General features: G+C 45.5%; 1 protein-coding gene across 2 annotated transcripts in view; it reads right to left on the bottom strand.

The window, feature by feature from the left end:
- Window positions 1-7,215: 7,215 nt before the first annotated feature.
- The window catches only part of LOC124550982 (4-coumarate--CoA ligase 2-like), a 272,580-nt gene continuing 252,762 nt past the window's right edge, over window positions 7,216-27,033 (bottom strand). For both annotated transcript variants that reach the window (XM_047125802.1, XM_047125803.1), the window contains exons 10-11: window positions 15,456-15,632; window positions 7,216-7,508 (exon numbers count right to left, since the gene is read on the bottom strand). In XM_047125802.1, the coding sequence (XP_046981758.1) occupies window positions 7,401-7,508; window positions 15,456-15,632 (285 nt within the window). In that variant the 3' untranslated portion in view covers window positions 7,216-7,400. The remainder of the gene's footprint in view (window positions 7,509-15,455; window positions 15,633-27,033) is intronic.

Here is a 27,033-nt window from a genome sequence, read left to right as displayed (position 1 = left end):
CTGAATGCATTGCACTGTACTCTCCGCGACCTGGCTTTCCATTGTCAGGTATTGGTTCGGTATCTTGTCTGGCTAACCTTTCTGCTTCATTGCACGATCCAAACTGTCTTGAAACATACATTTGTGGTTCCGCATGTGTTTGTGATGCCGTTTGTTTATCAAGAATTTTGAAACGTGTTTGTTGCTGTGCAGGCTGTCTGGTTTCACGTATGTTACTTTCCGCCTGTGATTGGAATCGCAAATGCGTAATATCTTCGTTAATTGCTTGTTTTTCCGGTGCTGTCACAAATACGGATGTGGTTGCGGACTCTGTGCTTGTTCGATCCTGTTCACTACGCTCTTCAATGGTTTGCAACAACTCTGTTCGCAACTTCTGAAATTGTCGCTTAGTTTGGGCTTCTATTTTGACTATGCGGTTATCATATCTTTTCAGCGCTGCTTTTGTGATACGTTTGTGTAACACACTGTTTTCAACAATTTCACGCGCTGTACCTGCTGCTTGTCTGGTAATTTCTTTTATCTATTTATCTACACTCCTGGAAATGGAAAAAAGAACACATTGACACCGATGTGTCAGACCCACCATACTTGCTCTGGACACTGCGAGAGGGCTGTACAAGCAATGATCACACGCACGGCACAGCGGACACACCAGGAACCGCGGCGTTGGCCGTCGAATGGCGCTAGCTGCGCAGCATTTGTGCACCGCCGCCGTCAGTGTCAGCCAGTTTGCCGTGGCATACGGAGCTCCATCGCAGTCTTTAACACTGGTAGCATGCCGCGACAGCGTGGACGTGAACCGTATGTGCAGTTGACGGACTTTGAGCGAGGGCGTATAGTGGGCATGCGGGAGGCCGGGTGGACGTACCGCCGAATTGCTCAACACGTGGGGCGTGAGGTCTCCACAGTACATCGATGTTGTCGCCAGTGGTCGGCGGAAGGTGCACGTGCCCGTCGACCTGGGACCGGACCGCAGCGACGCACGGATGCACGCCAAGACCGTAGGATCCTACGCAGTGCCGTAGGGGACCGCACCGCTACTTCCCAGCAAATTAGGGACTCTGTTGCTCCTGGGGTATCGGCGAGGACCATTCGCAACCGTCTCCATGAAGCTGGGCTACGGTCCCGCACACCGTTAGGCCGTCTTCCGCTCACGCCCCAACATCGTGCAGCCCGCCTCCAGTGGTGTCGCGACAGGCGTGAATGGAGGGACGAATGGAGACGTGTCGTTTTCAGCGATGAGAGTGGCTTCTGCCTTGGTGCCAATGATGGTCGTATGCGTGTTTGGCGCCGTGCAGGTGAGCGCCACAATCAGGACTGCATACGACCGAGGCACACAGGGCCAACACCCGGCATCATGGTGTGGGGAGCGATCTCCTACACTGGCCGTACACCACTGGTGATCGTCGAGGGGACACTGAATAGTGCACGGTACATCCAAACCGTCATCGAACCCATCGTTCTACCATTCCTAGACCGGCAAGGGAACTTGCTGTTCCAACAGGACAATGCACGTCCGCATGTATCCCGTGCCACCCAACGTGCTCTAGAAGGTGTAAGTCAACTACCCTGGCCAGCAAGATCTCCGGATCTGTCCCCCATTGAGCATGTTTGGGACTGGATGAAGCGTCGTCTCACGCGGTCTGCACGTCCAGCACGAACGCTGGTCCAACTGAGGCGCCAGGTGGAAATGGCATGGCAAGCCGTTCCACAGGACTACATCCAGCATCTCTACGATCGTCTCCATGGGAGAATAGCAGCCTGCATTGCTGCGAAAAGTGGATATACACTGTACTAGTGCCGACATTGTGCATGCTCTGTTGCCTGTGTCTATGTGCCTGTGGTTCTGTCAGTGTGATCATGTGATGTATCTGACCCCAGGAATGTGTCAATAAAGTTTCCCCTTCCTGGGACAATGAATTCACGGTGTTCTTATTTCAATTTCCAGGAGTGTAGTTTCTTGACTTCTTCCTGGGTGTTGTTACGTAATGTTTTAATCTCGTCCTGTATGTCATTACGCAATGTTTGTACATCCACTTGTACCTTGTCAATGTCTGTTCTCAATTGATTGGAACCTGTTATTAAGTTTCCTATCACTTCTCGAGATTCTTTTGCCTCGTCTTCAATATGACTTAGGTGTAACTGAATCTTTTTGTTTTGTTCTTTAATCTCACGGATTTGTCTCTTGGTTTCTGCATTCTGAATTTGAATTTGGTTCGCTATGTCTGTATTTTGCCTTGTCATGGTTTCCGTAATTTGTTGTAATAATTCTGCCAGATTGGTGGGTCATATTGCGTTTTCTTCCGACGTCCTACGCTCTGTGTTTTCACCCAAGTGTTGGTTCGCAACCGATTGCATTGAACTGTGCAGTGACACGTTTCTGCTCGCATTCCTTGTACTCTGTGGTGAGGGAGCTCTGATTACTTGTACTATGGGTTCTACGTATTCAAGACGCAAGTTAGAATCCTCATCGACTGTCTCTCTACTTTCCTGCTCCTCTGTCGTATGCTGACTTATGTTTTCTATGCCTTGACGTACATTATCCTCGTTATGGTGCGTTATCTGTCCTATTTCTCGCGATACTGCATCGGCTGTTGTACTGTCGTCTATTCACTGTCCATTTTCATGCTGGGTCTCTACCTCAATTCTATCAAGGTTTCGATCTGCCATTGCTAATATTTCCGAATCCCTTATTTTCTGTTTTAAAAGCAATTCACGCGCCCTACTTCGAGTCAACATGCGCTCATACGATCTCACGCGTTTCATAAACTTTTTGCACACACGACTTGACAATCAATTCACTTACTTGTTGGGTCAGAACCAACTTGTCAACGATGTATCCGCCACCTGTACGCTTGCATTGGAGAGAAAGCTTAATTCTAACAATATTAAAATTCATAAATTAATTATGCAATTGTCTCTGCTAGAATGTCTCACTTCCTATTGAATACTTTCTTACTATCTATCGCTGCAGCTACTGTTTTCGACTATTTATCACTTTAGGAAAACTTTTTTTACTACGAAAATTTTTCAACAGGATATTTTTCTGACCTAGTTAGGCATGTGGCCTTCCTTCAATCATGGTATTTTACCATCCTGGCAGGGTCGCCATTCTCTAACATTCTGCGTGGTTTCTGTTGTTCTATGTCATGCCTCCCTACCACTTTCGCGCAACGACGCTCTGAGCGTGTTTTTTAGGGAATTGACTAGTTTGAACCTGGGACCTGTTGCTGGTAGGGAGACGCCATACCACACATGACATGTAGAGTTCAGAAGAGTTCAGTGAGACTAGCGATGATATAAGCAAATACTTAATGATTTCAGCGTCAGCTCCACTGCACTCCCTGTGAAAGAATCTTACTACTAACTAAATTTAGTGGAAGGGGTTCAAGGCTTTCCTATTTTTAGTTAGCTGGTAAAATAACGTCGAAAAAGCAGTTAAGTTTACCACTGGAAATTTTATTCTACTCACAAAACATTGTTTATAAATTGCACTATTGATAGAAGGAAATGTTTTAATACAGGATGATGAAAACCAACTGCGTTCAACAAAAATGTGAACGAATATTCCCTGAGTGGGTTTCCAAGTTCTACAATGGATCGAAGGATGACCTATGCCATATCACATCTATAATCTAGGTTTAAATTAAGTTTCACAAAAGAGAAAACTATCAAAATGGTCTACAGTGACCCTCAATTATTTTTAATTACTTATCCAACTTGTCGTAAATTACAGTGGCTGATGTGGCTTCTCAATAATTATAACAGAAAAATCATCGCGTTTCAGATTTTAACTTACGTAGCAAATGTGAATACCATGAGCTTTAATTGACAATCGACACTAGTTTTACGCAAAACAGGGGTTTAACAGATGAGACTTCTGCAGTTCTGAGTGAAGCTTTATGCGCTGTTACGCGGCATCGCGTGCGTTCATTACCTTGTCGTTGGTTAGGCAGTGTCAGGGGGCGTCGGGCGACGCAGCTCCATCCTGCACGCCATCTCGGAAGCAACTCTTTTCTAACTTCTCCTTACTACAATTTACCGAAGTTGGTTTAAAAAAAACTATGTTGCTGTGTTTTCATCTGACCAATCAGGGTCTCAATGTTAACCTTAAGCTCCGCCTACAAAAATTCTGTCTATCCAATGAGAAACGTGATACTTTCCGTGGTGGGGCAATGTTTTTAAGGTTTGCAACGTAACAGAGACGCGAAAAAGTCTCACGCTAAAACTTGCAGCTGGTGTGGCCCTTTTAGTGTTATCGTAAGATCTATACTGTTCTTCTTGTGGGCTCTATCTTTTAACATGGGCTGGGGGGTGGTCCTGTCGGTTACTTTTCGTGGTGGGGCAATGATTTTAACGTTTGCAACGTAACAGAGACGCGAAAAAGTCTCACGCTAAATCCTGCGGCTGGTGTGGCCCTTTTAGTGTTATCGTAAGATCTATACTGTTCTTCTGGAGGGCTCTAGCTTTTAACATGGGCTGGGGGGTGGTCCTGTCGGTTACTTTTCGTGGTGGGGCAATGTTTTTAACGTTTGCAAAGTAACAGAGACGCGAAAAAGACTCACGCTAAAACTTGCGGCTGGTGTGGCCCTTTTAGCGTTATCGTATGATCTATACTGTTCATCTGGAGAGCTCTAGCTTTCAACATGGGCTGGGGGGTGGTCCTGTCCGTTAGCTGGCGACGTGGATGTCCGTCCCTTATCGTAGAGCCTTCTAGCTTAACACGGTTCTGCTCTCGGCTTCTGTTCTCGTTTCTCCCCTCGGAACTGCGTCTGTCTCATGGTGGGAAGGTATGACATGCGTTTAGGCATTCTTGTGTCAGTCTGTGGTAGTCCACTTGCTCACTCGTTACTCGTATTACTTTGGTTAATTTAATGTCACGATTTATTCGGAGCTATGTGACATACTACTGGATTTGCTTATCATGTCTGGGTTTTCATGGGAGGTGTTGGATTTGCCTGACACCTTACAGTTGTGCTGTCTTGAGGTTCCTATACATTATCTTACTGGGTATCAATCTCAGTTCGATCAAGCTATCCTTCTGCAGTTGATAATCTCGCTGACTCCCGTCTTTGCAATTTTAACTGGCGCGTCGTACTTCATGTAATCATGCGATCGTACGAACTTACTCGCTTCATAAAATTATTACCTTCATCTTTCTCTGGTCTTCCTCGTTCCCTAGACAGAATAACAAGACTGTACGACCGTCACTTACCAGTTGGAACAGAACCAACTTATCAACACTGCGTCAGTCATTTGTGATCTTGCAAGAAAAACTTAAAACTAACAATGGTGTTACAACTATACTATGGGGATACGGCGTACATCTCTCAGTGCATTGCACGTCTCTGTCTCCCTACTGACTTTTCAGTAGCCACTGATATTTACCACTGGTTGATACAACACAAAAAAATAATTACGACATTTTTAAAGGAAATTTTTCTGTCCTACTACTTACATATGGTCAACGACCTTACCATGGTATTTTACCATCCTGGTAGGGTCACCATTATCTAAAATCTGTGACACTGGTTCTGATCTACCTTTCTACCACAGTTGTGAAAGGATGCTCTGTGAGTGTTTTACGAATTTGTGTAGAACCTATGGTCTGCAAGGTAGGAGGATAAAAGCAGAGTTTAGAAGAGTGGATCAGTATAGACAGTGATGCAATCAGTCAATGATCCCAATGTCAGTTCGACTACACTCCCTGTAAAGGAAACGTTATCACTAACAGAAATTAGTGTATGGGTTCAGGCATAACTATATGTTCTATGTGTTAGCAAAAATAAAAATCTTAGATTTTAGTTATTAAGGTTTATTTTTTCTTCTAGGTATGACTTTATGACATATCAGTCGTAATTGTAATCCGCACAGTGTGGTAAAATAGTGATATTAGGTGTTCACAACTGTGAAGCGAAATTCCTAACTATTTAAAGGTTTTTTAATATTAAGATGGTTGATGACTGTGTCTGGGGTCGATAAAATACAGACAGATTAAATACAGTTGCAGCCAGAGATATCAATTAAGCGAAAAGGAAACAATGAAAATAACCAAATAATGGATGGGGGTCGGTAAAGAACAATCAAAAAGAAGTACATAATTAAAATAATTCAGTAACTTCAGAGTATAAAGCAATCTACAGTGGCTGATAAATTCTTTTCATTAAATCGGATATCTCGCGTTTCTGCTTCAATTAAGCCCAACAATAGTGTATATGTTTAACTACAGGTCATGGAAGAAATAGGAGAGACAGAGGCAACAACGGTTCTGAGTGTCAATTGAATATCACTTGCTGGCGTAGCACCAGCGCACGTGTTTACATTTCGACGCCTGTTTATATGCCTCTGTATGAGCCCTAATTTCTCATAACTTATATTTGAACTCCTTCGTAGTCAGCTTCAAATGGCGGATCTCTAAATTTTCTCAATACTGTTCCTCGAAAAGAATGTCCCCTTCCCTCTGGGGATTATCATTTGAGTTCCTAACAACTCTGCGTTGTTCGAACCTACCAGTAACAAATGTAGCAGCCCGTCTCTGAATTACTTCGATGTCTTCCTTTACTCCTACATGGTACGGTTCCCAAACACTCGAGCACCACTCAAGAGTAGGTCGCACTACCGTTCTATATGCCGTCTCCTTTACAGATGCAGAATTCTCTCAATAAACCGAAGTCGACCATTCGCCTTTCCCACCACAATCCTCACATGCTCATTCCATTTCATATCGCTATGAACGTTGAGCTCAGGTATTTAAACGACACAACTATGTCATGCAGGGCATTACTAATGCTGTATTCGAACATGACGAGTTTGTTTTTCCTACTCATCTGTATTAATTTACGTTCTTCTACACTTAGAGCTAACTGCTATTCATCACACCAAGTATAAATTTTGTCCAAGTCATCTTGTGTAATCCAACAGTCAATCATCTTCAACACCTTACCATACACCACAGCATCATCAACAAACAACCTCAAAATACTACCCACTCTGTCCGCCAAATGATTTATGCATATAGAGAACAACAGTGGTTCTATTCACACTTCCCTGGGGCACTATGACGAAACAGTACTGTATCTTAGTTGAACATTTCACGAAGAGAACTGCAGTTGGACTGCATCTTTTTTTAACATTAATGCATGAAAGCAATTGTTTCTTAAAAGCGATATTGTGACGAAACTGTACCTTAGTTAGTAAAATGAGGATACTAAATAATTGCGTAGGAGAACTCGAGTTTATTATTTCATATTTACAAAAAATAGATAGGTGTACAGTCTGGAGTAGAGAAAAATATTGCAGTTTCCCTGCGTAGCAACCAGAAATGACGGCAACAGAATGTGGGCGCCACGGCAGCTGCTTCTTCAAATACTGGTGGTGGTGCGTGTTGGTAGGGCTGGTGATCACCTCGTCTGCTGCTTGAGCACCCGCCGCAGGATCTTGCCAGATGGGTTTTTCGGTATGGCATCGATAAAATGCACACCACCCGCTAGCTTCTTGTAGTCCGCGACCTGAAAATCAAACGAAAGACATCGCACTGAGACGCGAGGCGTTTTCTTTCTTAGGGTCTGCGCTTAGAAAAAGTATTCGGCACCTCATACTTTTTAGTTAAGGTGATCGGATTAGGATTTTCGTATTCCCTCTTATACTGAGCCAACATTTTACACTTACATTTCTTACTGGATTGCTGATCAATTAAATAAAGCTCATAGTTATACATATAGTTGCATATAAATGTGTGTGTGTGTGTGTGTGTGTGTGTGTGTGTGTGTGTGTGTGTGTGTGTGTGTGTGTGTGTGTGTAGTGAAGAGAGAGAGAGAGAGAGAGAGAGAGAGAGAGAGAGAGAGAGAGAGAGAATGAGTAAGTGAAGATGAATGTGATGAGTAAATGACCAAACATATGAGTGTGTAAGTGAATGAGTTAGGAGCTGAGTGGGTGAGAGAGGATGTGTGTGAATGAATGAGTGAGTATGGATGTCACTGAGAAACAGTGTGAGTGTGCAGGAGTGGGAGAGAAAGAGAGAGAGAGAGAGAGAGAGAGAGAGAGAGAGAGAGAGGGGGGGGGGGGGGAGTGAGACTGTACGCCGCTGACCATTAAAACTGTAAAACCATTAAGGAAGCAAGCAACAAACATCAAAGTCTACTACAATCGTGGATATTCAAATAATCACCATTTCAGAGCAACTGCACAAAGTAGATAAGAGTAAAGTCTTCCACATTTTAGAAATGAGGAAATACATTCGACGACAAAAAAAGGACCAAAAGCAGCACAAAGGAGTTACAGAAATTAGCTACAAATTGATATTCATACAGGTATCAACGGAAAACGTAAGATTGGCAGCCAGTGGACGAATGTGTAACGCAGCGTTGCAGTTTTCAAAATGTTCAAATGTGTGTGAAATCTTATGGGACATAACTTCTAAGGTTATCAGTCCCTAAGCTTACACACTACTTAACCTAAATTATCCTAAAGACAAACACACACACCCACGCCCGAGGGAGGACTCGAACCTCTGCCGGGACCAGCCGCACAGTCTATGACTGCAACGCCCTAGACCGCTTGGTTAATCCCGCGCGGTGTTGCAGTGTCAGCAGACAGCTGTTGAGAATAGTAAACAGGGGATATGTCGATACCAGGGCACAAAATCCTTGCGAATTTCATAGCATGTACTCAGTTGCTGAGTAACAATGCCTTGCATCCAGCCACCTGAGCTGTCAGAATTTGAGAGAGGATGTGTCGTTGAGCTCAAAGAAGCCGGTTGGAGTAATCGGTGAATCGCTCGACATTTGAACAGGAGCTACGCCGCTATTCGACGATGTTGGTAGGAATGGGTGTACCATGGTCGAACATAGCATCAAGAAGGAGGCGGTCGACGTAACAGAATGTGAGGACTGTCCAATCGCCAGAGAGCTACTCAGAGTCCCGGATTCATCATTATCATCGATCCGACGTGCAACTGGTACCTGAGTGACCACTAGGATCATTAATAGGCGGCACACAAACGCGGCTAAGCTCGCCGCTTGCACTGTCTGTCACTGACGTCTGAACATCAACAAGCCGGTTTGCAGTGCTGCTGGGAACATTCGGCCTGGAATCTCGTTGACTGGAGTAGAACTGTGTTCAGTAATGGGTCCCTCTTCGAACTGAGACCCGATAACCAGCAAAGATGTGTCTGGAGGTGCCCCCGAAAGCGACAGGATATCAACATGTATGTCACCCGCGATGCAGACCGACAACCAGGCAGGAGTGATGGTTTGGGGCGACATTTCATTTTTTAGCAGGACCCACTTAGTTGTCATCCGCGACACCCTTACAGCACAATGGTACGTCCGCTATACTCTATACCCTTCATGGCAAGCCATGGGATTCATTTCAACACGATAATGTCCGTCCACACATGGCTAGAACTTCTGCTTCTTGTCTTAGTGCTTGCGAAACACTACCTTGACCGGCTAGGTTGTCGGATCTCTCCGCAGTTGAGAACATTTGCAGCATTATGCGCAGGACTATCTAACCCGCCAGTTTGGCAGAATTTGGCACGATATCCCCAGGAAGCGATCCAACAACTCTATCAGTCAATGCCAAGCTGAATAACTGCTTATCTAAGCCTAGAGATGGACACCACATTATTGACTTGCTGAATTTGTGAAGCCCTTACTCTTGAATAGCTCATGAAATTTTTCTGAAATTGTAATCATTCGTTTGTCTGTACATGTACGTCACATCTACCGAGTTGTCTGCATACCTACAGGCACGTCACATACCTTGAGTTACAAAATGGGTTTGTTTATAGCTAGCGAAGAATCCACAGCGTTACAGCGTATTGAGCACTGAGGACTGTGGCTGTTTCCCTTGTGTCAACAAAAACAAGGCGTAGGAGTGGCACCGCGTCGGCTTCTCAGCCGAGTCACGGTTCTGCGTACGTGATCTAGATGGATATTTCAGTGGATGGATGATGATGATGTTTGGTTTGTAGGATGATCAACTACGCGATGATCAGCGCCCGTACAAAGTCCCAATCTTTACACAATCCAATCTTATTAGACCCTGTCACGAATGATGATGATGATTCAGTGGATGGAGGTTCCAATGAGAAAGTATGTGGTCAAATTGCATTATCCATTGCCATAGGGTCAGCAGCTCGTGGAATTGTGGTTCGCATTGCTGACTTTCGATCACTGGAACCCACATTCAATTACCAGCCGAATTGGGGATACTCTCTGCTCGGGATTGGGTGTGTGCGCTGCCCTCATCATCATTTCATCATCATCATCGATTCGTAAGTCGTCGAAGTGGTGTCAAATAAAAAGTTCTGCACCAGCCGGCAGAACTCCGCAGAAGGGGACTCCTGGCCAAAAGTGCAATACGCATATTTCGTTGTCATATGATCCCAGCGCCTGGTGCTGGACCATACGCGAGCATATGATCCCTGTAACCCATCATGCACATACTACTTTCTCCAAAGACACGCAAGATAAGGTATGCCGTGACTGAAATGCCAATTGAATGGGGCCCATATTTCAAATATAAGAATTGTACCACCCAGACTGGTTGAAGTTTGCATGTGCCACTTTGACATAATGTAGTGAGTCAGACATCTGAGGACATGAATGTAGTGTCCGTTTACTTTTTGATTGCAAAGCTGTACCTCAGCACGCGAGGTGATGCCTGCCGTCTTTTTCGAACGTCCTGCGTCCGATTCTTATCGAATTCCCTGAGCACGGAAAAATCGTTAAGAATAACGTGTACTTTGAGACTCAGCAGCCTACACAAGTCCATAAAGAGCAAACGACCTGGGCTGCCCACGGAGGGAGTGATTCTGATCCACGACAATGCGCGTCCTCATGTCTCCGAGGTCTCACAAAGAGTAATGGCCAAGTTAAATTGAGAGCAGCTTGTGTATCCGCCCTACAGCCCAAACATGTCACCCTGCAACTTGGTCAGCTAAAAAAAAAAAACACACATCTCAAAGGGAAGCGCCTTAACTTGGAAGACGAACTGAAGGACACAGTGGATGATTCGCTTCTGTCACAGCCACTGGAATTCTGGGAGCAGGGAATTCTTTGCCTCGGGTAACAGTGGCATAGTTGTGCGTAAGCTTCTGATTACTTTTGACGAAAGGCTAGAATTATACCCACATTATTGTCTCGTACCTATTCTTTTGAACGCCCCTCATACGTATGTAAGTTACTAAGACATTGTTTCGTACTGCAATCAGCAGGGATCGTAACCACACACTGGCAATTATCTCGCGGACACAGCTTGTTTCCTGACCTTTGTTTACTGGAAAGCTGTTGTGTTTGTCAACGTCACACGTTTCAGGTTTTATTGGTAAACTGTGATTGCTGTGGCCGCCCACTTCAGACGTCGCAGCGCCTGCTACTTCGGCATCCCGCTTCACGGCCAACCAACACGGGATGCCTGCATGACAGGGTGTATATTCACCAGGGAAACCTAAAGGTTGATCAAAAAGTTAGTATAAATTTGAAAACTTAATAAACCACGGAATAATGTAGATAGAGGGGTAAAAATTGACACACATGCTTGCAATGACATGGGGTTTTATTAGAACCGAAAAAAAACAAAGTTCACAAAATGTCCGACACATGGCACAGGACAGCAAAACTGCTACTGTGATGGGTGAGAGGTACGCCGATATGTTACAGAATCGCATCATCCCCAGCCTGGCTGATAAACGCCTGCTGGAACGTACGATGTTTATGCAGGATGGCGCTCCACCCCATATTGCTAGACGCGTGGAAGATCTATTGCGCACGTCGTTTGGTGGTGATCGTGTTCTCAGCCGCCACTTTCGTCATGCTTCACCTCCCAGGTCCTTAGACCTCAGTCCGTGCGATTATTGGCTTTGGGGTTACCTGAAGTAGCAAGTGTATTGTGATCGACTGACATCTCTAGGAATGCTGAAAGACAACATCCGACGCCAATGCCTCTCCTTAACTCCGGACATGCTTTACAGTGCTGTTCACATCATTATTCCTCGACTACAGCCATTGTTGAGGAATGATGGTGGACATATTGAGCATTTCCTGTAAAGAACATCATCTTTGCTTTGTCTTGCTTTGTTATGCTAATTATTGCTATTCTGATCAGATGAAGTGCCATCTGTCAGACATTTTTGAACTTTTCTATTTTTTTGGTTCTAATAAAACCCCTTGTCATACCAAGCATGTGTGTCAATGTGTACCTCTCTATTCTGTGATTGATTCAGTTTTCAAATTTATACTGATTTTTTGATCACCCGGTATGTCGTCTGTGTTGCCAACACAAATATTTACCAGCGGCCACAACACAACACCGGGTCTCCACCAACGGCCGCCAGGGACCGCTACCCGTTCGCAGAGCCTGCAGAACAGCTTCACCAGAGGTCGCAGCTAGCCCAGGAACGCGATCGGAAATAGTTCCGGCAGATACGTCCGCCAAACGGGCATTATAGGGTGGCGAACAGCCGGAAAAGGGCAGTTCGACGCACCGCTTGAAAGTACACAAGTTGCCACTCTGGCAGCCGTGGCTAGACGCCTCTCCTAGCTGGTCGCTTTCTTGCAGATGGACTTGGTATAGTCGACGAACATCTTGACGTTGTAGAATTGTTTGATAGTGATCTCTCCCCGTGAAGAGTCGGGTCTTTTCTATTATTATTTGCTATTTTATATTGGTGGTATGTTGGAACCCGTGAGGCAATACTGGCCTTACGACTTATCTTAGAAGAAAGATTAAGGAAAGGCAAACCTACGTTTCTAGCATTTGTAGACTTAGAGAAAGCTTTTGACAATGTTGACTGGAATACTCTCTTTTACATTCTAAAGGTGGCAAGGGTAAAATACAGGGAGCGAAAGGCTATTTACAATTTGTACAGAAACCAGATGGCAGTTATAAGAGTCGAGGGACATGAAAGGGAAGCAGTGGTTGGGAAGGGAGTGAGACAGGGTTGTAGCCTCTCCCGAATGTTGTTCAATCTGTATATTGAGCAAGCGCTAAAGGAAACAAAAGAAAAATTTGGTGTAGGTATTAAAACCCATGGAGAAGAAATAAAAACTTTGAGATTTGCCGATGACATTGTAATTCTGTCAGAGACAGCAAAGGATTTGGAAGAGCAGTTGAACGAAATGGACAGTGTTTTGAAAGGAGGGTATAAGATGAATATCAACAAAAGCAAAACGAGGATAATGGAATGTAGTCGAATTAAGTCGGGTGATGCTGAGGGAATTAGAGTAGGAAATGAGACACTTAAAGTAGTAAAGGAGTTTTGCTATTTGGGGAGCAAAATAACTGATGATGGTCGAAGTAGAGAGGATATAAAATGTAGGCTGGCAATGGCAAGGAAAGCGTTTCTGAAGAAGAGAAATTTGTTAACATCGAGTATAGATTTAAGTGTCAGGAAGTCGTTTCTGAAGGTATTTGTTTGGAGTGTAGCCATGTATGGAAGTGAAACAAGGACGATAAATAGTTTGGACAAGAAGAGAATAGAATCTTTCGAAATGTGGTGCTACAGAAGAATGCTGAAGATTAGATGGGTAGATCACGTAACTAATGAGGAGGTATTGAATAGAATTGGGGAGAAGAGGAGTTTGTGGCAAAACTTGACAAGAAGAAGGGACCGTTTGGTGGGACATGTTCTGAGGCATCAGGGGATCACAAATTTAGCATTGGAGGGCAGTGTGGAGGGTAAAAATCGTAGAGGGAGACCAAGAGATGAATACACTAAGCAAATTCAGAAGGATGTAGGTTGCAGTAAGTGCTTGGAGTTGAAGAAGCTTGCACAGAATAGAGTAGCATGGAAAGCTGCATCAAACCAGTGTCAGGACTGAAGACCACAACAACAACAACATATTGGTGACGATCTGCAGCTCGAATCGAACCTGTTGTTCTTTTGGAGATTGTGTTAGTGTTTCGTTTTGATGAGTCCAATAAATTGTTTTCGGACTTGTTTTTCACGCATTTCTATTCTGCTAGCGCAGATACTTCAGTGATCTCTCCTGTATCTATGATAGCAGAATTTATATAATTTTTATAGATAAATAAATAACTAATCTCGTTTGGGTAACTGCTTGGTGCAAATATTTTCCTCCGACGCTGTTTCAGTGACGTTTCCGTTTGTGCTGGTGCTGTCATTGGTAACCAAATCCAGATCCTCCCTATGAAATGCGTGAATTAGCGCGGAGGATACTTATTTTTAAGATATAAATGAATTTATTGTGCTAGTTTGTTATTAGCGTCATGGCATTTATTCGAATAAGTTGCAACTGCACTTCACAGCAACATAACCCTTCACCAGAGCTCACTGTTGATAAATAAACAGTGTACTGACACAGATTTCGCTCCCTAGCCTGCCGAAGCGCCTTCCTCCTCTCCTTCCGCACTGCATCGTCGGCAATGACATCCGAACAGTGTGGTTACATCGCCGACAATGTGGTAGCATCGCCTACAATGGCATCCGAACGATTCCAGAAAGCAGTGTTTATTCCGTCTCCTAGAGTGCTCTTGTTTATAACAATGTGTTGTGCCGTATTCGTTCGTCCAGTACTTTTGTGATGTTAATGTTACTACTGTTTTGCCCTCCCGGTTGGCCGTGCGGCCTAACGCACCGCTTTCCGGGCGGGAAGGAGCGCCTGGTTCCCGGCACGAATCCGCCCGGCGGATTTGTGTCGAGGTCCGGTGAACCGGCCAGTCTGTGGATGGTTTTTAGGCGGTTTTCCATCTGCCTCGGCGAATGCGGGCTGGTTATCCTTATTCCGCCTCAGTTACACTATGTCGGCGATTGCTGCGCAAACAAGTTCTCCATGTACGCGTACACCACTATTACTCTACCACGCAAACATAGGGGTTACACTCGTCTGGTGTGACACTGGGGGGAGGGGGGGGCGGGGGGTGGTCCACCGGGGGCTGAACCCAGGGTTCGGTAGGGGCGGCGGAGGGGCGAAGTGGACTGCGGCAGTCGTCGTGGGGTTGTGGACCACTGCGGCTGCGGCGGGGACGGAGTCTCTCCACCGTTTCTAGGTCCCCGGTTAACCTACAATACAGTACAATGCAATTGTCTTTACAACGACGAACGACATGGTCCTACCAGGGGGAAAAGGAAATGCAACTAACGTCTGGGAGGGGGGTGGAGGCACCAAATGATATACCACTTCTGCGAAAAATGGTCTCGAAACGACCCTGCAGATGGGAGGTCGTCAACACTTATTTTGGGAGGAGACACCACCTGTCACTCCAACGATACTTGATGTGTGCCTGGTGGCAGCAAGAGCAACTTGTTTTGGTCTTGGAGGAGACTTTACTGGGGTAACAATTGTAGAGGCAGACCAAACCTTGACAACAGCGAGCAGTTTGAAATGAATGTAAGTGGCAGCAGTCGTGCACAGATGTAGAGCCGTGTACGGGACAGGCTAGTGGGGAGAGCTGTACAGAGGAGCCTCCAGACTGAAGACGGCGGGGCCTACCTTGGCATCAACAAACTTGGCGACGTCCTGCGGCGTGACCACCTGCTGGGCCTTCTTCTTGAGCACCACGTAGGCCCGGGGCACCTCGCCGCTCCTCTCGTCAGGCACGCCCACCACTGCCGCCTCCTCGACGGCAGGATGGCTGCGCAGGATCTCCTCCAGTTCCGCCGGCGGCACCTGTAGCATCCGTCAGTAGCGTACAGCACAACTCCCACAGGTACAAATACGAGGGTTGCCCATAAACTATTGTACCGCATTTTTTTTCTCAGCCGAAAACAATGTTTCGAATGCGAAACGTTACGTCTGTATTACACTACTGGCCATTAAAATTGCTACACCACGAAGATGGCGTGCTACAGATTCGAAATTTAATCGACAGGAAGAAGATGCTGTGATTGGCAAATGATTAGCTTTTCAGAGCATTCACACAACGTTGGCGACACCTACAACGTGCTGAGATGAGGAAAGTTTCCAGCCGATTTCTCATACACAAACAGCAGTTGACCGGCGTTGCCTGGTGGAGCGTTGTTGTGATGCCTCGTGTAAGGTGGAGAAATGCGTACCATCACGTTTCCGACTTTGATAAAGGTCGGATTGTAGCCTATCGCGATTGCGGTTTATCGTATTGCGACATTGCTGCTCACGTTGGTCGAGATCCAATGACTGTTAGCAGAATATGGAATCGGTGGATTCAGGAGGGTAATACGGAACGCCGTGCTGGATCCCAACGGCCTCCTATCACTAGCAGTCGAGATGACAAGCATCTTATCCGCATGGCTGTAACGGATCGTGCAGCCACGTCTCGATACCTGAGTCAACAGATGGGGGCGTTTGCAACACAAAAACCATCTGCACGAACAGTTTGACGACGTTTGCAGCAGCATGGACTATCAGCTCGGACAACATGGTTGCGGTTACTCTTGACGCTGCATCACGAACAAGAGCGCCTGCGATGGTCTACTCAACGACGAACCTGGGTGCACGAATGGCAAAACGTCATTTTTTCGGACGAATCCAGGTTCTGTTTACAGCATCATGATGGTCGCATCCGTGTTTGGCGACATCGCGCTGAACGCACATTGGAAGCGTGTATTCGTCATCGCCATACTGGAGCATCACCCGGCGTGATGGTATGGGGTGCCATTGGCTACACGTCTCGGTCACCTCTTGTTCGCATTGACGGCACTTTGAACAGTGGACGTTACATTTCAGATGTGTTACGACCCGTGGCTCTACACTTCATTCGATCCTTGCGAAACCCAACATTTCAGCAGGATAATGCACGACCGCATGTTGCAGGTCCTGTACGGGCCTTTCTGGATACAGAAAATGTTCGTTTGCTGCCCTGGCCAGTACATTCTCCAGATCTCTCACCTACTGAAAACGTCTGGTCAATGGTGGCCGAGCAACTGGCTCGTCACAATACGCCAGTCACTACTCTTGATGTACTGTGGTATCGTGTTGAAGCTGCATGGGCAGCTGTCCTGTACACGCCATCCAAGCTGTGTTTGACTCAATACCCAGGCGTATCGAGGCCGTTATTACGGCCAGAGTTGGTTGTTCTGGGTACTGATTCCTCAGGATCTATGCACCCAAATCGCGTGGAAATGTAATGACATGTCAGTTCTATTATAATTTATTTGTCCAATGAATACCTGTTTATCATCTGCATTTCTTCTTGGTTAAGCAATTGTAATGGCCAGTAGTGTATTTGAAGTTTCCTGAGTGAGCGCGCCAAGTTTCCGTCTCTTCCGAAAGATAGCTTAGCTGCAGGACAGTTTCAAAATGGCGTCTGTAGGTGATGCAATGTGTAGTCATTGAATTTGTCACTGCAGAGGAAGAAACTACGGGAAATATTCACAAACGCTTGTACAAAGTCTATGGAGCATCTGCTGTTGACAGAAATACAGTCAGTAGCCGGGCACGGAGGGTGAGGCCATCAGAAGGCGGTTCGGCAGAGCTCCACATTTGCGGCGGTCGGGGAGACCATCCGCGGGTGTCACACCTGATGTGTTGCAGCGAGCTGATATTGTCATTCGCGAGGACAGACGTATTCGTGTAAGACATTTTGAGGACGAGAGGAGGTGATTCACACAGTGAAGCACTGGCTCCGCCAGCAGTGCAAGGATTGGTACCGACAGGGCATACACGCCCTTGTTTCACGCTGGAGGAAGGTCATAGAACGCGATGGAGATTATGTGGAAAAATAGGTTGTGTAGATGAAACACCATTGTTTCGTGTGCGTAATTCTCAATATGTTCAATAAAGAATTGCTGAAGAAAAAAAACTGCGGTGCATTACCTTCTGGGCATCCCTCGTGCTGATCTATACTGTTGCCTATTACACTGTCCAGTCACATTAATGTGACAACCCGAGGTTTTCCTGAATAACCACATTTTGCAGTGCGGACCGCTGCGAAACGCTCAGGACGAGACTCAGTGACGTTCTGGAAACTGCCTACAGGGACGCGGGGCCATCCGACTCCAGTGGCACGGCCGGCTGCTTTACATTTCTTTGGCTGTGCGTCCATGGCGCGATTGACGTGGTCGCGCACATTCTCGCTTGGTTTATATCGATGAAGTTTGGTGACCAGCGGAGTATAGTTAACTAATCCTGGGACTCTTCAAATGACGCAGGTACGCTCCGAGCTGTGTTACATTTTCCTGCTGGAAGTGTGGTAGGTCCGCTGTTGTTTTCTATCTACATAAATGACCTTTTGGATAAGGTGGATAGCAATGTGCGGCTGTTTGCTGATGATGCTGTGGTGTACGGGAAGGTGTCGTCGTTGAGTGACTGTAGGAGGATACAAAGATGACTTGCACAGGATTTGTGATTTGTGTAAAGCATGGCAGCTAACTCTTAGATAAGTGTGATGAATAGCAAAAAGAATCCCGTAATGTTTGAATACTCCATTAGTAGTGTAGCGCTTGACACAGTCACGTCGATTAAATATTTGGGCGTAACATTGCAGAGCGATATGAAGTGGGACAAGCATGTAATGGCAGTTATGAGGAAGTCGGATAGTCGTAGAATTTTGGGAAGATGTGGTTCATCTGTAAAGGAGACCGCTTATAAAACACTAATACGAGTTATTCTTGAGTACTGCTCGAGCGTTTGGGATCCCTATCAGGTCTAATTGAGGAGGACATAGAAGCAATTCAGAGGCGGGATGCTAGATTTGTTACTGGTAGGTTTAATCATCACGCGAGTGTTACGGAAATGCTTCAGCAACTCGGGTGGGAGTATCTGGAGGAAAGGAGGCGTTCTTTTCGTGAATCGCTACTGAGGAAATTTAGAGAACCAGCATTTGAGGCTGACTGCAGTAAAATTTTACTGCCGCCAACTTATATTTCGCGGAAAGACCACAAAGATAAGATAAGAGAGATTAGGGCTCGTACAGAGGCATATAGGCAGTCATTTTTCCCTCGTTGTGTTTGGGAGTGGAACAGGGAGAGAAGATGGTAATTGTGGTACGAGGTACCCTCCGCCACGCACAGTTTGCTGGATTGCGGAGTATGTATGTAGATGTAGATGGTAGGTGCCATCGTGCCAAGGAAAAACAATATTGCATGTGGCGGTGGAAATTGTCCCCAAGGATAGATGTGTTGATCCACTGTCCCTTCGAGAATCAGTCGTTCCACGCCATTCTACATCTAGATCTACATCGTAATCCGCAAGCCACCTAATGGTTCCACTCGTGAATAATGCATGGGAAGAATGATTGTTGGTAAGCCTCTGTGTTGTCTCTAATTTCTAGAATTTTCTCCTCGTGGTCAATACGCGAGATGTATGTGTGTGTGTATGGAGGGGGGGGGGGCGGGGGGGGGGGGGGAAGTTATATGTCGTCCAACTCCTCCCGAAAAGTGCTGTCCCGAAATTCAATAGTAAATCTCTACGTCATTCACAACTGCCAGTGGAGTATGTATAGCTTCTCCGTAACACTCTCGCCAGCTAAGCGATCCGTGACGAAACGCGCCGCTCTTCGCTGGATGTTCTCTATCTCCTCTATCAGTCCTACCTGATAGGGATACCAGATAGATGAGCAATACTCAAGAATCGAGCGAATAAGCGCCTTGTAAGCTGCTTCTTTCGTGGATGAGTTTCATTTCCTTAAGATTCTTCCGATGAATCTGAGTCTGCTGTCTGCTTTTCGCACTGTTTTATATGGTCATTCCACTTACGGTCGCTCTGGATAGTTAGGCCTAGATATTTTAGGGAAGACGTTGTCTCCAGCTGTTCGTCATCAATAGTGTATCTGGACAGTAGAAGATTTCTTTTCCTATGTATGTACAATATGTTACATTTATTGACGGTCAGGGTCAACTGCCAGAGCCTCTGGAGGTCGTTCTGCAACTTCTTACTATCTTCTGGCGTTGCTGCTTCGGTATAGACAACTGCATCATGTGCGGATAGCCTTAAAGAGAATCCGCTGCCTTCTACTAGATCATTTATATACCCTGTAAACATCAATGGTCCTATCACACTTCCCTGTGATGCTCCGAATACCACCTTTACATCTGTCGACTTTGTTCTGTTAAGAGCGACGTGTCGAGTTCTATCTGCAAGAAATTCTTGAATACAACCGCAAGTCTGCTCCGATACTCCGTAATCTCGTATTTATATCATTAAACGGCAGTGCAGGGTGGTGTGAAATGCCTTACTGAAATCAAGGAGCACAGCATCAGCCTGAGCGCCGTTGTCCACTGCGCTGTGGGTCTCATGGAGGAACAGAGTGAGCTGAGTTTCGCAGGATCTCTGTTTGCGGAATCCATTTTGATTTTCATAGAGGAGATGTTCATTTTCAAAAACGTCATAATTCTTGAGCATAAAACATGTTCCATAATTCTACAGCAGATTGACGTCAACGATATAGGTCTATAATTGGGTGAATCTGTCTTACGGCCCTTCTTAAAAACGGGGGTGACCTGCGTTTTTTTTCCAGCCGTTAGGTACGAGTACCTTTCGTTGCTCAAGCGATCTACGACAAATTACTGCTAGAAGGGGATCTAGTTCTTTCGCATCATGTTTAGAGAATCTTATAGGTATCTCATCTGGTCCTGAAGCCTTTCCACTACTAAGCGATTGTAGCTGCTTTTCAGTTCCGCGATCGGTTGTCTCAATATCGGCCATCTCGACGCTCGTACGACGATTGGAAGGAGGGACAGTGTTACGATCTTCCGCGGTGAAACAACTTCGGAAGACCGAATTCAGTATTTCGACCTTCTCTCTGTTATCTTCCGTTTCGGTGCCGGTAGAGGCCGCTGAGGGAATGAATAGATGATTTTGACCCACTTACTGATTTTACATACGACCAAAATCTCTTAGGGTTTTTACTCAGGTCGGGTGACAACGTCTTAGTTTCAAAATCATTTAACGCTTTTCTCATTGCTCTCCTTACGCTCATTTGCGCTTCGTTCAGCTTTTGTTTGTCAGCTAGGCTCTTACTTCTCTTGAATCTGATATGAAGTGCTCTTTGTTTACGTAGCGCTTTTGTAACAAGACTATTAAACCATGGTAGATCTTTCCCCTTAAAACCTTACTCGGAACATACTTGTTAGGGCATTTTGAACGATGCTTTTGAATTTTTTTCCATTTGTTCTCCATATCTTCGTCCTCGTCACCGAATATTTGATGCTGACTGCTGAGATATTCTGAAGTTTATATCCTGTCACCCTTTCTGAGCAAATATATCTTCCTACCTTTCTTAGTATTCCTTGTAGGACACGTCGTCATAGATGCTGCCACAGCCTTGTGATCGCTGATACCTTCCTCTACGTTAGCTGATTCGATAAATTCAGGTCTGTTTGTTGCCAGGAGGTCTAAGACGTTACTTTCTCGAGCTGGTCTCTATTTGCTCAAGGTAATTTTCGGACAAGACATCCAGAACAATGCCAATCTGGCACAGTCTTTTATGGCATAACACTCCCAATCCTATAGCTAGCAAGTTGAGGTCAACCCCTATTACAACGGCATCATGAGGAAAATTACTAATGATATTCAATCTGAACCGCTCTACAACTACAGATCCTGACCCAGGTGGTCTTTAAGACCGTTCTTTGATAATCAGTTTCACCAAGGTTAATTCACATTCGGAATCCGTGATAATCTCGCTAAATTTTATCAAATTTTTTATTGCAATAAACACGCAGTCACGATTGGCGACTAACCTAGCCTTACGATAAACATTCCAATCTGAAGTTAGGATTTCGTTGTCATTGACGTCTGGTTTCTACCACCTTTCTGTTCCCAATACTATCTGTGCATTATAGCCTTCAATAAGCGATATTAGTTCTGGGACCTTTCCTTGGATGCTCCTGCAGTTTACTAAAATCATATTAATCTTTGCTAATATGGTTGGAACTTTACAGCTCGCACAAAATAGATACGTGTTTCAAAGTTTTGCTGACCTTCAAAGTATTCACCAGCATTGTGTTTAACCGGTTGCCAGCGTTGTGGAAGTCGTAGGATACTCTTAGCAGTGCCAGTTGTGTTGACGAATTTGTTGCAGTTCTGAAGGGAATGCTTCAGTTTAGAAATCGAGTTGAACTTACGAGGGCTTAAGTCAGGGGAGCGCAGTAGGTGGTATAGCACTTAGCAGCTCCATCAGTCAAACAATTCAGTAACAGCTTGCACTGTACGTGCTTGAGCATTCTCCTGCAAAATGATAGATCCTGCAGAAAGTGTCATCACTTCTGTCTCTAAGCTGCTCGTTGGTTGTGTTCCAAAAATGAACAGCATAGAGACAGAAGCGGTGACACTTTCTGCATGACCTGACCATCATTCTGCAGGACAGTGCTCAGGCACTTACAGTGAAAGCTATTATTGATTTGTTTGACTGATGGGGCAGCTAAGTGCTATACTGCACTCCCCTGACTTAAGCCCTCGTGACTTCAGCTGGATTTCTAAACTGAAGGAAACACTTCACGGCATTCGCTTCAGAACTGCTACACATTCGTCGTGCAATAGACCGCGCCGCTCGAACTGTCAACACAACTGGTACTGCTAAGAGTATCCTACGACTTCCACATCGCTGTCAACGGGTTATACACAATGCTGGTGACTACTTTGAAGGTCAGTAAAACTTTGAAACACGTCTCTATTTTGTACAAGCTGTAAATAAATAGTTGCCACTATTAAAGTTCCAACCCTCGTATCTCTGACCTGCGAGGATCAAGATTCTCTGAGGCCGATGTGGCTGATTTAGCAGGCAAATCGTCTTTGATCCCAAGAGAGGTGTTCTCTAACCTAAAAAAGCCCATGTGGACACCACACGTACTCCGCTACCCTAGTATCCGCTTCCTGTGTGTAGTGCACGCCTGACCTATTAAGGGGAACCCTACATCTATGCACCCGATAGCTGAGAGTCATTCGTATCCGATACCGTCGCAGAGCCGTTTGAGCCTTTGGTTTAGACCTTCCACCCTGCTCCAAACCAGAGGACCGCAATCAACCCTGGGTACGGTGCTACAAATAGACAGCTTAGCCTGCGACCCGCGTGCTTGCTAGTTGCCTTCACCAAATCAGCCAGCCGCCGAAAGGAGCCGAGGATGGCCTCAGAACCCAAGCGGCAGGCGTCATTCGTGCCGACATGTGCCACTACATGCAGCCAGTTGCACCCAGAGCACTGGCAATAACGTCTGCTGAAAGGCCGTTTATGTGGCACTGTTGAAGCCCCTTGAGTGATCAGTTCGTCGACAGCTGCTCGTCTATTTCCCCATACACATCACTGCAGCTGTCTTGTCATCTATAGCCTGTGGTTCACCACAGTTGCCTCAGCTATGGTTTTGAATAGCGCCGTTTTGCCATGCACAGTATGCTTTAACCACTGCAGCAGGCAAACAGTTTATGTACCTTGCCGTTTTGGAAATGCTTCCACCCTTGTCCCTAAATCCACTGATCTTGCCCTTTTGGACGCCAGATAATTCGCTCCATTTCGACTGCGCTGCATTCCGCGCCCCCCAAGGTGCTTTCTACGGGGTGAAAAGTATTTAAACCGACAAACTCTGGGAGTTTGTAGGGGACATCAAAACAAATATTTTTCCCTAATGTCATTTTTTTCCTATGAGGATTATTTAAACCGGTGGAGGCCGTATTACACTCTTCAGTTGTTAGAGGTCGTATTAAGCTCTTCAGTTGTAGGCAACTGCTGTCCACCAGTGTAGTAGTGGATTGTCTCTGTTTACTAGTCGAGCGATACACCAGGAGTGAGTAAACTGATATGGTTGGTACGTACTACGTAGCGCACCACAACGGACGAGCTGCACAGCGGGTTTATCAACAACAATATCCTAATCGCCGTATCCCGCATCATACGACCTTTCCTGCTGTGTACCAACGTCCGCGTCAGACCGGGTCATTTAGCAGATTACCTGGACAGGGACGCCGTGGCACGGTAGCACGCTGCAATTTGAGGGAGCTGTCTTGCAGCATGTGGAGCGGGAGCCTTCAATCAGCATTCGTAAAATTGCACGTAACATGGGGACGAATCAGCCGAATGTAATAACAGTCCTTCGAGAGCAATTGTTATGTCCATTGCACTTACGCAACCTGGAACCAGTTGATTATCCACCCAGTTTTCGCAGTGGTACCTGGAACAGTGTGAAATGCATCCTACATTTCGATCCTTTGTGTTGTTTACCGATGAAGCAACGTTCGGACGTGATGGAGTCATCAACATTTACAATTCGTATGTTTGGAGTGGGGATAACCCACATGCCACAGTTACTAGCGCTCATCAAGTGCGGTTCTTCGTTAATGTGTGGGTCGGTGTTGCTGGGGACTGTTTAATTGGGCCGTATCTGCTACCTAGGCCATTAAATGGCAGGCAGTATTACAATTTTCTCGCCAGAGCATTGCCAGAATTTCTGAAAGACGTCCCGCTCCCTAAAAGACAACGCATGTGGTTCCAATATGACGGGGCGCCGGCACATTTCAGTAGTCGTGTGCGTCGATTCCTGGACCCACGGTTCCCAAAAACGTAGATTGGCATAGGTGATCCTGTACCATGACCTGCTCGATCCCCAGATATGTCCCCTCTGGACTTTGTTGTGTGGGGAGAGATGCGAAACCTTGTTTCTGCAACTCCTGTTGCGTCAGAAGAGGATCTGGTTGCCCGGATACTAGCAGCAGCAGGAACAATTCAGGATACTCCTGGGGTTTTTGCCCGCGTCGGACAGAACATGATCCGACGGTGTAACCTTTGTTTACGTGTCAATGGACGCATTTTTGAAAATCTGCTGTGATTGACACTGGGTTGTGTTAATCTGTTGTCCTTAGGTCATTAAAAAAATGGAAAAGTGTTTGTTGATTTGCCGCCATAGAAATCTTCCTCTGCTGGTTTAAATACTCATCATAGGAAAAAATGACGTTAGGGAAAAATATCTGTTTTGGTGTCCCCTACAACCTCCCAAAGTTTGTCGGTTTAAATACTTTTCACTCTGTATAACTTCCACTGCTAGTGGTGACACCCGCGGTCAGCGAGTGGTTATTGTATATTAACGCCGAACATAGTTGGTGGTCACGTTAATGTGACAGGACTCTGTAAAGCCGCAACACCGTGGCATGCATGCAACAAATGACACATTGACATCAATGCTTGGATATGCACAGGATTAGTATTCTAGCACAACGGCACAAGCAAGTAGGATTTACGCCATCTTAATTCGGCACGTAACGACAAATTTCGTAGCGTGTTTCTCATACAGAAATCGCATTTGAATGTGGGTTGTATGTGGCAAGATGGTGTATAAAAGAGAAATGCCTACGAGCACGAAGTGGAATTCGACAGCGGCAGGATCACAGACTATCACCTGCGATATTTCTGCTCGTGTTGGTTGAGTGCCCATTAGTGCCGTGTGAATAAGGAAGCCATAGACTGAGGAAGGTCGCGTCCAGCGACATGCAACATCTCAGCAGCCCACTGCGACTAGCGCCCGAGAGCACAGACAGACACACTGGTGGGCTGAAACGTTGTTATCACTGTCGACGGCGAGACTGAATAGCGCCCGGCACGTGGTACGGTACGGTAAAGAAAGTACTTAAGCGGAGTAGAGGTAAATGGAAAACCATTCGAGTAGGGATACGAGGCGCAAATGGGGAATTTATTCATTCCTTTTCTTCACATTACAGCCTGTTGTGTAGAAAGCTGACATAGGCCATGCAGTAACATTTTTGTAGATGGTACTAAATATATGTATTAACTATTTGTTTATGGCACTTATAATTATTTTAAAAATGCTAATTCTACAAAAATGATACTAGTACAGTTTTTTTCTACCGTTACAAAACTTCAGTTTAAAAAATCTTAACGAATCAGTCAACTACAAAGGGCGTTCAAAAAGTTTTGCAGAGTCGTCTCTAATTTTTTTAATTTTTGCAGGAGGAGAATGAAATTTTTTGTGAAAATACTTGGAACGTTTAACTATAAGTTGGTATATAAAAGTATTTTCTTTTATTTACAGGTGAGCCATAATGGATCGTGTAGTAGATGTCAGGTTGCGACAATGGTCGGTGATGGAGTTCCTCTTCAAGACTGGCGATGACTCTGCCGCATCGATTCACAGCAAGTTGCTCCCTGTTTATGGGGAGGACACAGTGGATCGCAGCAGTATCTAGCGATGGTTGCAGAGGTTTAAAGAATCTGATTTCTGTCTACTGGACAATCCACGATGCGGTAGGCCATCGACGGCAGTGAGTGATGTGAATAAGGAGACCATAGATCAGATAATTTAAAATGACATATTTGACGACACGATAGCTTGCTGAAATGGTTCGTTTGTCATTGGCTAGTGTGGTATCACTGGTACAGTAACTAGGGTACAGAAAATTCTGTGCACGTTGGGCGCCTAGATTATTGACTAGAGAAATGAAAACTATGAGGAAGAATGTGTGCGAGTGTCTCATGAAGACCTTTACTGAAGAGTGGAAACAGTGTTTTGACGGCTTCATTAGCCAGGACGAAACATTGTTGTTTTTGTCCGAACGTGAGAACAAAACTCAGTCCATGGAGTGGCGTCATCCGGGTTCCCCTCGGAAGAAGAAACCAAGACTTTCACGAACAGCAGGCCGAAAGGTGATGGCCTCCTTCTTCTGGGATCAGTGTCCTTTTCATTGACTTTTTGGAGCCTGGCTCCACAATTAGCCGGGACCGTTACTGTTTGTCATTGGACAAGCTGCGACGTGCCATCAAGACCTTCAGACCACAGCTTTGGGGTCAGCTCATCAGACTACACCATGACAATGCCAAACCCGTACAGCCATTATGACGCAGGAGAAAAATCAGCAAAATGGGTTGGAAAATTGTCCTCATCCTCTCTACAGTCCGGACTTGGCTCCGTCTGATTTTTACCTCTTTGGTCGTCTGAAGGCCCACCTGCGGGGTAAAACATTTGATAGTGAGAAAGACCTTATTTCATGTGTCAAGGGATGGCGTAAAAGTCAATCCCCAGAGGTTTACCAAAGTGCATTTACATCATGGAAAGAACTTTGGGCCAGATGCACTGCAGCTGATGGAGACTATATTGAGTAGGCTCAATGTATAGCTAAATGTTCGAAGTATGTTCACAAAAAATTTCATTGT

Source organism: Schistocerca americana, chromosome 9 (assembly GCF_021461395.2).
Source record: "Schistocerca americana isolate TAMUIC-IGC-003095 chromosome 9, iqSchAmer2.1, whole genome shotgun sequence".
In the NCBI taxonomy this organism is placed as follows: Eukaryota; Metazoa; Arthropoda; class Insecta; order Orthoptera; family Acrididae; genus Schistocerca; species Schistocerca americana.
The sequence above is the reverse complement of the archived record's forward strand: the minus strand, read 5'-3'. Positions and strand labels throughout refer to the sequence as shown.